A 14,750-nucleotide genomic window follows, 5' to 3' on the forward strand; every position below is an offset into this window, starting at 1 on the left:
GGTGGGCAGCGAGCGCCGGCCCGGGTCGGGCCAAGCGGGGCCCGACGAAGACCCGCCGCCGCGCGCGAGCCCGCTCCGCACTGTGCGGGGCCATGGCGCGGCCGTGAGGCGGCCGGGCCGCCGGCGAGGTGCGGAGCCCGCAGTGCCAGCCGGCCCCGACAGGCCCGCCCCGGGCCCGGTCAGCGCAGCCCGCGGCCCATGGTGCTGCCCACCTGCCCCATGGCGGAGTTCGCGCTGCCGCGGCACAGCGCGGTCATGGAGCGCCTCCGCCGGCGCATCGAGCTGTGCCGGCGCCACCACAGCACCTGCGAGGCCCGCTACGAGGCCGTGTCGCCCGAGCGCCTGGAGCTCGAGCGCCAGCACACTTTCGCTCTGCACCAGCGCTGCATCCAGGCCAAAGCCAAGCGCGCCGGCAAGCACCGGCAGCCGCCCGCCCCGGCGCCCGCCCCGGCCCCGGCCCCGGCCGCCGCCCCGGCCCCGGCGCCCGCCGCCGCCGCCCCAGCGCCCGCCGTGCCGACTTCGGCCCCGCGCCTCGACGCCGCCGACGGCCCCGAGCACGGCCGCCCGGTCGCGGTGAGTAGGGCTGGGGAGCAGCCCCTGTCCGGGAGGCGCTGCCCCTGCCGCTGCCCCTGCCGCTGCCCCTGCCGCCGCCCCTGCCGCTGCCCCTGCCGCCGCCCGGCCGCCTGGAGGCTTCCCGGGAGCCCTCAGCTCCTCCGCTGCGGCTCGGGGGAGGCTGACATGGCAGGGACTGAGCAGTTGTCAGCAGCGGGAAGTGGCACTGTGGCATTTACTGTGGGAGAACATGACCGTGAGGCCCTGGCTGGGAGGCTGGGGTGAACCGTGCCTGAAAGGTGCTTCTTCCACGCTGGATTCCGAACTTTTGATCGCTCTTTTGGGGGGACCAGACGGGCATAGAGTTGCCTCTGATAGTGGCTTCCTTGTTATGCGAATGTTTATAAGGTCCTTGCCCTTGGAAGAGTCAGGGCTTACATATGGAAGTAAGTCGACCCGCAGTTGTCCAAATTAAACTGTTCTGAACGGAAAAATCCGCAGATCTGGGGCAGTCGTTGTAAAAGCCATAATGCTGCTTATTGAGTTGGAAAAAAGTATTGCTTATTTAGGCAATCAGGAATGCGTGAACTTGTGATTCCAGCAATATTGTTGACAATGCCCGTTTTAATTTATAAGCCTTTTTAAGATTTCTGATGTCAGAGAATTCGTTGGTTAGAGGTTTAACCTCCCAGAAACCGACCTGTAAAAGAATGACAATAAGGTTTTATTTTATTTTTTTGGTGGTAGTGGTTTTCATGGTGATTTAAAGTTTAAAACAAGTGTTACTAATCTAGTTTCTGTGTGGTTTTTAAATTTGTGCCTTTATTGCCTCTCACCTAGGCTGTTGCAGTACAAGTCTTGTCTTTTTCTCCTCTCTAAATGCTGTGTCCCCACAGGTCCTATGCTCTGGTTGAATTCTTTTCCTTATTCTCTCCTCCACTGGGCTGCTGGACACTTCACTGCTTATCATGTGGACTAGTCCAGCCTTCTGAACCTCACTTTTTCCATCTGTAAACTGTGGGTGTTTTTAGCTTCTTATCCTCCCGGGTTCTTGTAAGACTCAGAAGAGTGCCGATGTGAAAATATTTCATAAACAGAAAGGCTGCTGCCTGCAGGACCCTTCTCCCCTTTCAGAATCCTGCCATCCTTCAGCTCATCTTCCTCTTCTTTAAAGTGAGTTTCTGACCGGAGTCTTCTTTGTGAAAACATGTAGAAAACAACGTATGGTCTGGATGGCACCTGGGTGGCTCAGTGGTTGAGAGCTTCTGCCTTTCAGGTTGTGGTCCTGGGATCCTGGGATTGAGTCCGGCATCCAGCTCCCCGCAGGGAGCCTGCTTCTCCTTTGCCTATGTCTTTGTCTCTCTCTGTGTCTCATGAACAAATAAATAAAATCTTAAAAAAGAAAAGGTATGGTCTGTGCTATTTATTTTTAGCGCATAGTGGTACTACTTTAGGTCATGTCTTGCCAACTAGACTGGAAGCCCTGGGAGGCAGGTAGGAGTTGGGCTCCAAGTCCTGTGCACATCTTAAGGCCTTCAGCACATGTTTGTTGAGAGACTGATATTAAACTTTGTAGTACTTTACTCAGTAATCTATTCTCTTGTGCACTAACCTCGAAAAAGCAAAATGGCTTAATTTCATGAGCCACCTTTACTAACTCTTATTTTAAGGAAAGCCTTTAAGAGTAGTGGGTGGTCATTCCAATTAAGTACACCGTGAAAGCTCATAAATACCTAGTTTTATACTCAAAATAGTTACCTTGAACACCCTGTAGAAGGTATATTAGTAGTGATTCAATTTGTTTAAAGAGAGTAAGAGCTTAGACCCTGTATGTTATCTTTAGTCCTGATTTATTGGAAAGAAATGAGGCATGCTATTTGAAGAGAAATTAATTATGAGTGTGTTAGAACTTGAATCTGGACTGAGCAGTTGTTTTATATGGCTTGTCAGTCATTCCTTTGGGTGTTAGAGCCTGATCAGATGTGCCATGTTATGCTGATGTCTTTTCACATTAAACTTTGACCCATGGATTTCATGAGTTTAAACATCAGAGTGGAAGTGCTCTTCTGCCTCTCCTGGGATGGGGGACCCTTTTCATTTCAGTCTACAAGTGATTCTAGCTGACCTCTTTGGTCTTGGGATGAGGTCCTAGTAACCAAAGATCAATGTCTCTAAGAAAACAGTGATTTCCATTTTAACAGCTTTACTCAGTTCACAGGGGAGCACGGCCTTGCCTGGAGAGGACTTTGGCTTGGAGGGAGAGAAAAGCTTTGCACAGAGAGATGGAGAGGAGAAGATGCTTCTTAGTCATTGTTATGTTGGACAGTTCTATATATGTACTTGATCTACTTAATACACCTTTCATAGGGAATATTATTACTTCTTTTTTTCCCAAATGTACTATAATACTGGTAGGCCACTGTTTCATAGCCAGAGTAACCATCAGCAAACCATTTGTAAAACTGAAAAAGGATCAGATTTACAATAGAGTTCACCTTCAGGTTTTCTCCTTTTTTAGGATGTCCTACCACTGCAGTCTTAACCTCTATCCACTTATTTTGTTGAAGATGGATTCAAAACAGTGCCTCAGACTTTTTTCTATTCTAGTTGTCAAAGAATGACCCTATTAGGTTTTCTTTATACTGTATATGTATTAAAAACCAGATTGTTGGGGTTTTAAGATTTACTTATATAGGTGGGGGGGGGGGGGGCAAGCAGGGGGAGGGGCAAAGGGGAGAGGGATAGGGGGAGAGAGAGAATCCCAAGCGGACTGTCAACTGCAGAGCCCAATGCAGGGCTCAACATCATGACCCTGGGATCATGACCTGAACTGAAATCAAGAGTCAGACACTCGGATCCCTGGGTGGCGCAGTGGTTTGGCGCCTGCCTTTGGCCCAGGGCGCGATTCTGGAGACCCGGGATCGAATCCCACATCGGGCTCCCGGTGCATGGAGCCTGCTTCTCCCTCTGCCTATGTCTCTGCCCCCCCCCCCCTCTCTCTCTGTGACTATCATAAATAAATAAAAAATACCTTAAAAAAAAAAAAAGAGTCAGACACTCAACCGACTGAGCCACCCAAGTTGCCCCCAGATTGTTTTTAATGGCAGTTAAGATTGACTTCTTTTTATTAGGAATGCTGGATTATAGAGAATTATCTAACCACTATACAAGCATTTATTCTGTAATGAAAATAGTCTTCTACAGTAGCTTGAACATTTTTAGTAAAATGCTGTAAAGGTTTATGCCTCGTCCTGTTGTCCGTCATTGTTACACCTTTGCTGCTCATTTCCTTAAGTAGTTGTGCAAGTCTGTGGAGATATTTGACAGTTGCCTACCAACCATTCATGGAAGTTGCCTTCCCTGTTTAGGTGTGGAAACTTTTCCTTTCTTTTTCTCTTTTTGATTTTTGATTTGTATATAATTTAAAGCTTAGAGAAGAACTACACAAATAGTACAGAGAACATCTGTACAGTCTTCACTTAGATTCTGCCCGTGTCACCATTGTGCCCCATTAACTTTATCATTTGCACACATGCTCTTTCTCTCCTGTCCACACCCATCCATCCATCCATCTCTATCTTTCTCCCTTTAAAACCTTTGTTCTCTGAACTACCTCTGAGCACCCGCATATCTCATGGCTCTCTACTCGCAGACACCCCAGTGTGTACCTTCTAAGAGTTAGGAAAGATGTACAACATTTTAATAATGATATTGTGGACCAAACTATGTTAGAATTATGCAAATAACAAATTACTTCCAGGGAGTAGATATTTCTGAACGTGTAACAGACACGGTACTGTAATCATATGGAATAGTTTTAGAGAAAAGAGGACTAATGTGGCTTTAGGATCCCATTTTTTCCTATAACCTCTGGGACCTTGTCCTGGCACTCTTTGCTTTTTTATCTTTAGTATCCCCTTTCCCACCAAGTCCTTCCCTTCAGCTTGAGAACATAGGTAATTATTCTCCTTTCTTTTGTCTTTTCTCACCACCAAAATAGTATTCCATCTTTTTCCTTCCCTTTGCCCTTTCCCCTTGAACTTCCCATTTACTCATGGGGCCATTGTAATCTGCCTTTCACCGCTTCTACTCTTCTGAACTTGCCCCTGGAAAGGGCACCAAAGATGGAATTGACAAATTCAGTGGCCTCTTAGTCATCATTCTTTTTTACTTCCTCCTTCTCAAGGCTCTTCCTTTAGCTTCTCTCTTCTGATTCTCTTTCCAGCTTTCTGGTGTTGTCTTAGTCTCCTGCTTTCCCTTAGTAATTCATGCAGCAGGTACTTGAATGCCTACTGTGGATCAAAGGGGGTTTTAGGCACCAGGAGAGTATAGCAGCGAGCAAGACAAAACTCTGCCTTTGTGGAGAAAGAGATGGTGATTTTAAAAATTATTTTTTATAATATTATAATGCTAAGGAAAAAAGGAATGTCATACTGGTTGACTTACAGTAGCAGCTTTAGATAAGACACTCTTGTCTTTATTTGGGCCTGGTTGACAGGAGGTCATCAGTCAGCAGAAAGTCTCAGAAAAAGTATTCCCGTTAGAGAAAACCACCAGCACAAAGTCTCTGAGGCAAGAGCCTTCTGAGCTTGCCTGAAGAACAGAGAGAAGGTCAGTATAGCTGGAGCCGCATGGCAGGTAGGCAGCTAGTGTGAGAGGTAGGTAAGAAGGACCAGCTCAAGTGCACTGGGAAGGGTTAGCAGGGTTTTAAAGGCCAATCTGGTGCTGGGTGAAGAATGCTCAAGGTTGGTGTGCACAAGAGTGGATACAGTTGGGACACCTGGTGGCTCAGCGGTTGAGTATCTGCCTAGGCCCAGGGCGTGATCCCAGAGTCTGGGATCGGGGTCTGGGATCGAGTCCCGCATCAGGCCCCCCCGCAGAGAGCCTGCTTCTCCTGCCTTTGTCACTGCCTCCCTCTCTGTGTTTCTTGGAAATAAATGAGTAAATCTAAAAAAAAAAAAAAAAAAGCATACAATTAAGGCTTTCACGGTGGTCTGAACTGGGGCTGGAGGTAGCAGTGGCGATGGAAGGGAGGGGGTGTCACCTCAGCTCCCAAAGGCAGAGGTGACAGGGCTAGGTGATGGGCCAGATGGAGTGCGGGGAAGGGGGACAGGAAAGAGGGGGAACCGAGGGGAATTCCGAGTTTTTTGACTTGAGAAGCTTTCTTTGCATGCCTTTTAGATATTAGTGTTCCCCAGTTACTCTCTCCTCCACGTTTTCACTCAGTTGTGTATGTTCCTGGGTCATGTCATTGTTTCATGGTTTCATCTACCACCTATAATAATAAGGTCTTCAGATCTCCAGATCTTTTTTTTTTTTTTTTTTTTTTTTTAAGATTTCATTTATTTATTCATGAGAGACAGAGAGAGAGAGGCAGGCTCCATGCAGGGAACCCGATGCGGGACTCAATCCTGGGACTCCAGGATCACGCCCTGGGCCGAAGGCAGGCGCTAAACCACTGAGCCACCCAGGTGTCCCATCTCCAGATCTTTCTTCCAAGATTCGGATCCATTTTTTCAGCTGTCTACTGGACATTTACACTTTTATTTCCCACATATCCAAAATGGACTCTCCTTTTTTCCTACCAGTCTTATATTCCTTCTGAGTATTTTCCCTAGTCTAGTCATCTGAAGTACAAACCTGTGAATTGTCCACTCCTTTTCTGCATTTCCACCTTTCCATTGGTCATCTGTTCAACCATTTTAAGCTCCTGTTAAGAGCCAGGAATCGTGGTGGTACTGGACCTATGTCATGCAGACTCACAGGGAGTAGGTGGTAAACTAATTGTTGCACGGCTGTGTTGAGGGCTGCAAAGCCTGTAGAAATACTGGGGAAGGGATGCCCCTTGGGTGGAGTTCGGAAGGCATTAGAACTTGACTTTTAAACGAGGTCTTAAGATTTTGCTAGATGCTTTCCTTAAAAGGTGTTCCATGGAACATTTATTTCACAGAATATTATAAGAGTTGGAGAAGCAAATTTAAATAGTTTCCTTTATTTGGACTTTTCCAAGCCTTTAGATGCACTAATATGCATGGAGACTTGAGCTCTTATCACAGGGCACCTAAGAGGATTTTGATCTCTTTGGGAAACTAAGCAAAAGCACAAAATTATGACAACGAGTAGTTCTTTGAATTTGGGGCTTCAAGTGCTAAAAGCTAGAAGATGAAGCTAGAAAGTAGGAGTCATATTCTGAAAGGCCATATATTTGATACTGGACATTTGGACTAAAAAATTTTGCAACATTCTGGACCCTCAGCACATTTTTATGTTGACATCCAAAACTTTTCATTCCATGTTTTTTTTTTTTTTTTTTTTTAAGATTTTATTTATTCATGACAGAAAGAGAGAGAGAGAGAGAGAGGCAGAGACACAGGCAGAGGGAGAAGCAGGCTCCATGCAGGGAGCCCGACATGGTACTCGATCGCAGGTCTCCAGGATCACACCCTGGGCCAAATGCGGCACTAAACCGCTGAGCCAGTGGGGCTGCCCTCATTCCAAGTTTTTAAGCTTATGGGAAATCATAATGCGTTCATTGTGTTGATCAGCTGTATACTTGATACCTTTAACTCAATTTATTATGTGAAATGTATGAAATAAGAAGTGTAGGTAACCATCTTATAAATGCTACGTATATTCAGTGTGAATCAACTATTTTGAAAAGACAGAAAATGCTATTTGTAGTTTCAAGGGATGTAGCTTTCAGAGAATTATAAATATTAACTTTTAAAAATAAGATGGTTACATCACTTTTTAAAATGTAGCCTGTGGAATCTGAATACCTTAGCAGTATGCTTTCATCAGCCATTTGAAGAATGCTTTTCTTTCATAGAAATTTTAAAACCTTCATTTTCCTCCTGCATCTTGCATTTCTTTAGCACTTGCCCCACATAGTTTTATTCTAACATAATGTATGCTTTTTTTTTTTAAGATTTATTTATTTATTCATGAGAGACAGAGAGAAGCACAGACACAGGCAGAGGGAGAAGCAGGCTCCATGCAGGGAGCCTGACATGGGACTTGATCCTGGGTCTCCAGGATCACACCCTGGGCTGAAAGCGCTGAACCTCTGAGCCACCCGGGCTGCCCGATGTATGCTTTTTTTAAAGTTCTTTTTATTTTATCATTCTAGCCAACTTCTTGACAACAAAGAAAGGTATAAGAATTAAAACTAAAAACTGTTCAGTTTACTTTGCCCATAAAGCTTTATGGATATTTTCACTTTTTTTTTTTTTTTTTAAGAAAGGTTGATTTAGGGATCCCTGGGTGGCGCAGCAGTTTGGCGCCTGCCTTTGGCCCAGGGCGCGATCCTGGAGACCCGGGATCGAATCCCACATCAGGCTCCCGGTGCATGGAGCCTGCTTCTCCCTCTGCCTGTGTCTCTGCCTCTCTCTCTCTCTCTCTCTCTCTGTGACTATCATAAATAAATAAAAATTAAAAAAAAAAAAGAAAGGTTGATTTATACAGAAGAAGAATATATGTAGCATTTATAAGATTCTGTGTTATATATATATATATATTTTTTTTAAGATTTTATTTATTTATTCATGATAGACATGGGGGTGGTGGCAGAGATACAGACAGGGAGAAGCAGGCTCCATGCGGGGAGCCCAACACGGGACTTGATCCTGGGACTCCAGGATCACGCCCTGGGCCAAAAGCAGGCGCTAAACCGCTGAGCCACCCAGGATCCCCTTGTTATATGTTTCTTATTTCAGTAAGTTGAGTTACAGTAATTTAGTACACAACAAACAATAAATACATTATAAATTTTTATAAATAATTGTTAAGCAAAAAGAGCAAAGTTTATTAGAAATGCCTCCCTTAGGGGTGCCTGTGTGGCTCAGTTGATTGAGGGTCTATCTCCTGGTTTCGGCTCAGGTCATGATCTCAGTCAGAGTCATGAGATTGAGCCCTGCACGCTCAGCTCAGAGTCCATTTGGGATTCTTTCCCTTTTCCTCTCCCCCCAGTGCCCACCACTCTACCCCTCTCCCCTCTTCATGCACAGGGTGTCTCTCTCTCTCTCTCTCTCTCTCTCTCTCTCTCTCTCTCTCTCTCAAATAGAATCTGAAAGAAAAAGAAAGAAAGAAAAGAAAAGAAAAGAAAAGCTTCCCTTAGTGAGATGGATGAGTTTTTCACCCTCCTCAATTTGTTCATGTAAACATGGGTGAATATTGTTAATAAAGTGAGAGTTCTCAATTCTCTTCCTAGTTTTGGTTTTTATAAATGTAAGCCCCAGAAATCCTTATTCACATTAATACAAAGGAAAAAAAGAAATTTAGTTCTCACATTGTTATCATTTTTTTTGGAAACCTTAGTAGTTTGCCAAAAAATCACATGGTGATCTGTCATCAGAAATTAATTTACTAATTAACCTCATGAATTGGTTAGGTACTCCTTCAATTTTTAAAAAATATTTTATTTTTTTTAAATAATGAAATAAATTATTTAGACGGAGAAGCAGATTCCCCGGCCATGGAGAGAGCCCAATATGGGGCTCCATCCCAGGACCCCAAGATCATGACCCAAGCAGAAGGCAGACGGTTAACTGACTGTACCACTCACGTGCCTTTCCTTCAGTTTTATTGAAAACAAAGAATTAGAAGCCATCTGAAGAGCATATAATGCTAAGTGAGCTAAGTCAGTCAGAGAAAGACAAATATATGATTTCACTCATATGTGACATTTAAGAAACAAAACAGCAAAGGGGGAAAAAAGACAAATTGAGAAATGGACTCTTCATCTATGGAGAGCAAATGGATGGTTATCAGAGGGAAGATGGGTGGCAGGATAGGGGAAATAGATAATGGGGACTAAGGAGGGCAGTTGTCCTGAGGAGCACCCTGTAGTGTATGGAAGTGATGAATCACTATGATTTGCACCTGAAACTAGTATCACACTGTATGTTAACTAACTGGAATTTAAATAAAAACTTAAAAAAATTAGAAACCATCTGCTTATGAAAGGATTAATCTCATCATTAGTCATTCACTTACTCATTTACTGAGAAGCATAACAAAAGGCTTTATCAAGTCTTAGTAATTTGTCGTCAATTATACCTTGTTTTTCTTTTCTTAGAGGTACCTTGTTTAACCTAATAGTCTCAAAATTGGTTGGGCAACTCAAAATCAAACTGTTCACTTCAATATACTTTATCAGTATAGTATTTTTGGTAAAATACTTCTTTCTATTGGCTTTCAATACATTTTCACCAAAACCTTAGAACTGTGACTATAGCTTGTTTAATATATGCAAAGTGTGGAAGGTTTCTGCCATGTAACCTAACTGGCAAAACCAGTCTTTATTGTGAAATTCATCAGCCACATCAGACTCAGTTTTCTGTCAGAAAAAGCTTGATATTTTTCAAATACACATCCCTATGACTATCTCACTTCTGAAATATAAGGGGAAGTGTTAAAGACCATGGAGCCTTGTTGTGAGTTTTGTTACCTGCATCAAATACCATGCTCTCCCTTCATATTTCTTGATAAAGTGATACCTGCTTTCCTGTGGAGTATTCCTTCAAAGAGCTGGTTTAATAACTTGAGGATGAGGGATCCCTGGGTGGCTCAGCGGTTTAGCGCCTGCCTTTGGCCCAGGGCGTGATCCTGGAGTCCCGGGATCGAGTCCCACGTCGGGCTCCTGGCATGGAGCCTGCTTCTCCCTCCTCCTGTATTTCTGTGCCTCTCTCTGTGTGTCTATCATGAATATATAAAAATAAATAAATCTTAAAAAAAAATAACTTGAGGATGAAAGAGTGATGTCTTTAGATGGAAAATATCAAAACTCCAGCTCCCTACGCTATGGTATATCTGAATTAAAGCATCCTAACTCACAGACCAGACGTTGGCCATTTAAGTGCTGAAGGTCTTAAGGTCAGTGGAGAACTATTGTGTCTGACAAAGCAGAGCAGCAAGAGAGACATAGCACATCATGAACATTTGGAGTGGCAATAGTGCTACCAGGTCTAGTGGAGCAACATACATATCCTTGGCCTGTCATCTGGTACCATGGGAATGAAGTCCATGTGCCGCACTCTCAAGATCCCTTGGATAGTTTGAATGTAGTTCTTTGAAAATGGCTTAAATTCTCTTTGTCATCACATGTATTTTTCCCCAGTCTGGTAGTGTCTGCGGCTCCTCATCATTCAGAATTCTGCTCATATATTATCTTTTCCAGGACACCTTACAAGTCCTACCTCAAGGTGAGCTAGGTGCTCACTGTCCGTCAGAATAACTACACTGAGCTTTAAGTAGTGTGTTTTCTGCTCTTCATTAGACTCTGAGAAACCTGAAAGCAAGACCAGGAATCTAGTACCATACTGGCCACATATTTGGCAGTCAGCAAGTGTTTATTCAATGAATGTTAATAATATTGTGGATGGAACTCTGAATTGGGAATGATAAGCAGTATTTTTTAAGGTGGGATCATTTCAGAAGTGGAGTTGGTAGAGGTAAGACCTGAAGCCCCAGTTTGCTACCCATGTTCATTGCAGCATTGTTCACAGTAGCCAAGAGGTAGAAACAACTTAAGTGTTCATCAGCAGATGAATGGATGAAGAAAACATGGTGTGTACATACAATGAAATATTATTCAGCCTTGAATAGGAAAGTCCTGTCATATGCTAAAAAATGGATGAACCGGGGATCCCTGGGTGGCGCAGCGGTTTGGCGCCTGCCTTTGGCCCAGGGCGCGATCCTGGAGGCCTGGGATCGAATCCCACATCGGGCTCCCGGTGCATGGAGCCTGCTTCTCCCTCTGCCTATGTCTCTGCCTCTCTCTCTCTGTGACTATCATAAATAAATAAATAAAATTTAAAAAAAAAAATGGATGAACCTTGAGGACATTATGCATAGTAAAGTATGCCAGTTGCAAAAAAGGGCAAATACTGTATGATTCCACATACATGAGATATCTAAAATAGTCAAACTCTTAGAAATAGAAAGTAAAATGATAGTTGCCAGGGGCTGAAGGGAAGGGGGTGGGGGAACTCTTTATTGGATACAGTTTCCGCTTTGCAAGATGAAAAAATTCTAGAGATCAGTTGCATAACATATACTTAAATATATGGTATATTTTATAATGTTTAAAAAATTACAAGATCAAAGCTCTGATTTTTACAAACCATATACTCTGAAAACTTTATAGAAATTTTAAGGGCTTTTTTTTAAAGACTTTATTTATTTATTTGACTGAAAGAGAGCACAAGCAGGGGGATCTGCAGAGGGTTAAGAAGGAGAAGCAGACTCCCCACTGAGCAGGGACTCTGGGATCATGACCCCAGCCAAAGGCAGATGCTTAACCAACTGAACCACTCAGGCGCCACAAGAAATTTTAAGGGATTCTTTTTTTTTAAGATTTTATTTATTTATTCATGACAGACACAGAGAGAGAGAGAGAGAGGCAGAGACACAGGCAGAGGGAGAAGCAGGCTCCCTATGGGGAGCCCGATGTGGGACTCGATCCTGAGACTCCGGGGTCACAACCTGAGCCAAAGGCTGACGCTCAACCACTGAGCCACCCAAGCGTCCCTTAAGAGGTTCTTTTTTTTTTTTTTTTTTAAGATTTTATTTATTTATTCATAGAGACAGAGAGAGAGAGGCAGAGACACAGGCAGAGGGAGGAGCAGGCACCATACAGAAAGCCCAATGTGGGACTCATCCAGGGTCTCCAGGATCATGCCCTGGGCTACAGGCGGAGCTAAACTGCTGCGCCACCGGGGCTGCCCTAAGGGGTTCTTAATGAAAGCCATATCGATGACATTAGAGAGACCAGAGTCATTCAAAATTCAATCAGAAAAAGATGTAATAGATTCTGTGATTCTCTGCTTAAATATAAAACAAGGGAAAACTTCATATTTGTGTATCTCTATTATATTGCATCTTTTTCTGTATAGTTATGAATAAAAATTATTAATCTAAACAAAACTAAAAAAAGACAGTATGTCTTCCCCATGTCTCAGGGAAGGAAGGTGCTGCTAATGAGAAGGAAGTAGTTCAAGATTTGCATGCAGGGCAGCCCGGGTGGCTCAGCGGTTTAGTGCCGCCTTCTGCCAGGGCATGATCCTGGAGACCCAGGATCAAGTCCCACGTCGGGCTCCCTGCATGGAGCCTGTTTCTGCCTCTGCCTGTGTCTCTGCCTCTCTCTCTCTCTGTCTCTCTGTCTCTCATGAATAAATAAAATCTTAAAAAAAAAAGATTTGCATGCAAAAGGGATGAAGCTGTTTATGGGCCTGGAATTCAAAAATCTGAATGCAATGACACTTTCAGCCTAAAGTAATTGTATGACTTTAGGCATAGTACTTACTCTTCCTATTCCAACTCCCTTGTCTTTAAAAGGTATTATGAAAAAAAAAAAAGCATCTAAGAGACCAGAGATTGTAAATTAAATGAAAAAAAATTACCTCTAAGCAGAGAACCCAATCTAGCACAGTCTCTAGGCTCTGGAGCATGTGGCTCAGAGGAGGAAAAATAGGGTAGTTCTTTTAAAGCCAGAAGACCACAGACCATCTCTTCCCTTGCTGGGAAAGAAAAGGCTATGTGTTGCTGATTGGCTAATAATAATCAGGACTTTTCCATTAAGGAAGCCCTGGGCTGCCTGTTGGTGGTCTGCAGTGTAAAGGGGTAGCCATCCTGGGATTTGGCCTTCAGCCACCTCTGGTACTTAGATACGATGTGCCTGTCTTAGGATCATGGTATCCAGTCAGATCTGCTTTGATAAAAGTAGTCAAGGTGGACAGATCAAAAGAAAATTTTAGAAGGACCAGACTCTAAATATATTGTCGCTCAGTCCTCATGGTGGGCTCATTTGCCATATTACTGTGGCCAATTTTACTTGTAAGGAAACTAAGATTCATAGGTTAACTTGCCAAGGTTGCCAGCTCAGTGGTAGGACAAGAATTCAAACCAAAGTCCAATACCAAAGCTCTGCCTTTCCACTGTGCCATTTAGGTTCTGCAGATACCATACATGGGAAAGAACTTTCTAAAAATTAGAAGATTTTTTAGAAACAAATTACTGGTTAATACATTATTTACCGTAGCACAGTTAATACATTATTTAGTATGGTTACTCTCTGTGGCAGAGGGGCATATGTATCAGAATTACTTGGGGGCACACTTTTAATATACCTCTCCTTGCTTACTGATGCCCTCCCTCCTCCACCTGTCCCCTGACTTTTATCCTTAATCACTGCTAAAATGAGTTGCTGTTACTGGGATGCCTGGCTGGCTCAGCGAGTGTCCGTCGGCCTGTTGGTTTCTGCTCAGATCGTGATCTAAAGGTTGTAGGATGGAGCCATGCTGGCATGGGGCTTCCATGCTCAAGGAGTCTGCTTGAGATCCTCTCTCCTCTTCATCCTCTCCTAACCCCTTGTGTGTATGTGTGCGAGCGCGCTCTCTCCCCCCACCTCTGTCTCTCAAATAAATAAATACATAAAGGGCAGCCCCGGTGGCCCAGCGGTTTAGCGCCGCCTGCAGCCCGGGGCGTGATCCTGGAGACCCGGGATCGAGTCCCACGTCGGGCTTCCTGCATGGAGCTTGCTTCTCCCCCTGCCTGTGTCTTTGCCTCTGTGTGTGTGTGTGTCTCTATGAATAAATAAATAAATAAATCTTTTAAAATAAATAAATACATACATACATAAATACATACATAAACCTTTAAAATGACTTTCTATTATTGATGGGAGTTTGTCATATCCCTTAGTTGGGGGGCTCAGTTAAATGTTTGGCCTCAGTTTCTCATTCTATAGGTCATATTATAAACCCACACCCTTGGCATGACTTTATAGCAGACTATACTTCTTTATCCCTTGATTTAGCACCTGGACATATGACTTATTTTGGCCAATGATATATTATTGAGAGAGATTAAGAGATATATTTTATTTATGGAACAAGAATTTTTTAAAATTCAGGAAGCAAAAAGTTGGAAATGTTTTTAAAATATGAAGTATATGTGTGAACTATACATATGAAATAGGAATATTTTTCCAAAAAAAATAAAGAAAAAAAGACAAAACAGATGGAAAATAGAAAATTAGGGATCCCTGGGTGGCGCAGCGGTTTAGCGCCTGCCTTTGGCCCAGGGTGCGATCCTGAAGACCCGGGATCGAATCCCACGTCGGGCTCCCGGTGCATGGAGCCTGCTTCTCCCTCTGCCTGTGTCTCTGCCTCTCTCTCTCTCTCTCTGACTATCATAAA

At 43.7% G+C, this 14,750-nt stretch overlaps 1 protein-coding gene across 1 annotated transcript in view; it reads left to right on the top strand.

Moving 5' to 3' along the window:
• The window catches only part of MAML1 (mastermind like transcriptional coactivator 1), a 47,055-nt gene continuing 32,305 nt past the window's right edge, over nt 1–14,750 (top strand). Inside the window, exon 1 of the mRNA XM_072731857.1 lies at nt 1–573. Within this exon, the coding sequence (XP_072587958.1) occupies nt 199–573 (375 nt within the window). The 5' untranslated portion in view covers nt 1–198. The remainder of the gene's footprint in view (nt 574–14,750) is intronic.

Source organism: Vulpes vulpes, chromosome 12 (genome assembly GCF_048418805.1).
Source record: "Vulpes vulpes isolate BD-2025 chromosome 12, VulVul3, whole genome shotgun sequence".
Classification (NCBI taxonomy): Eukaryota; Metazoa; Chordata; class Mammalia; order Carnivora; family Canidae; genus Vulpes; species Vulpes vulpes.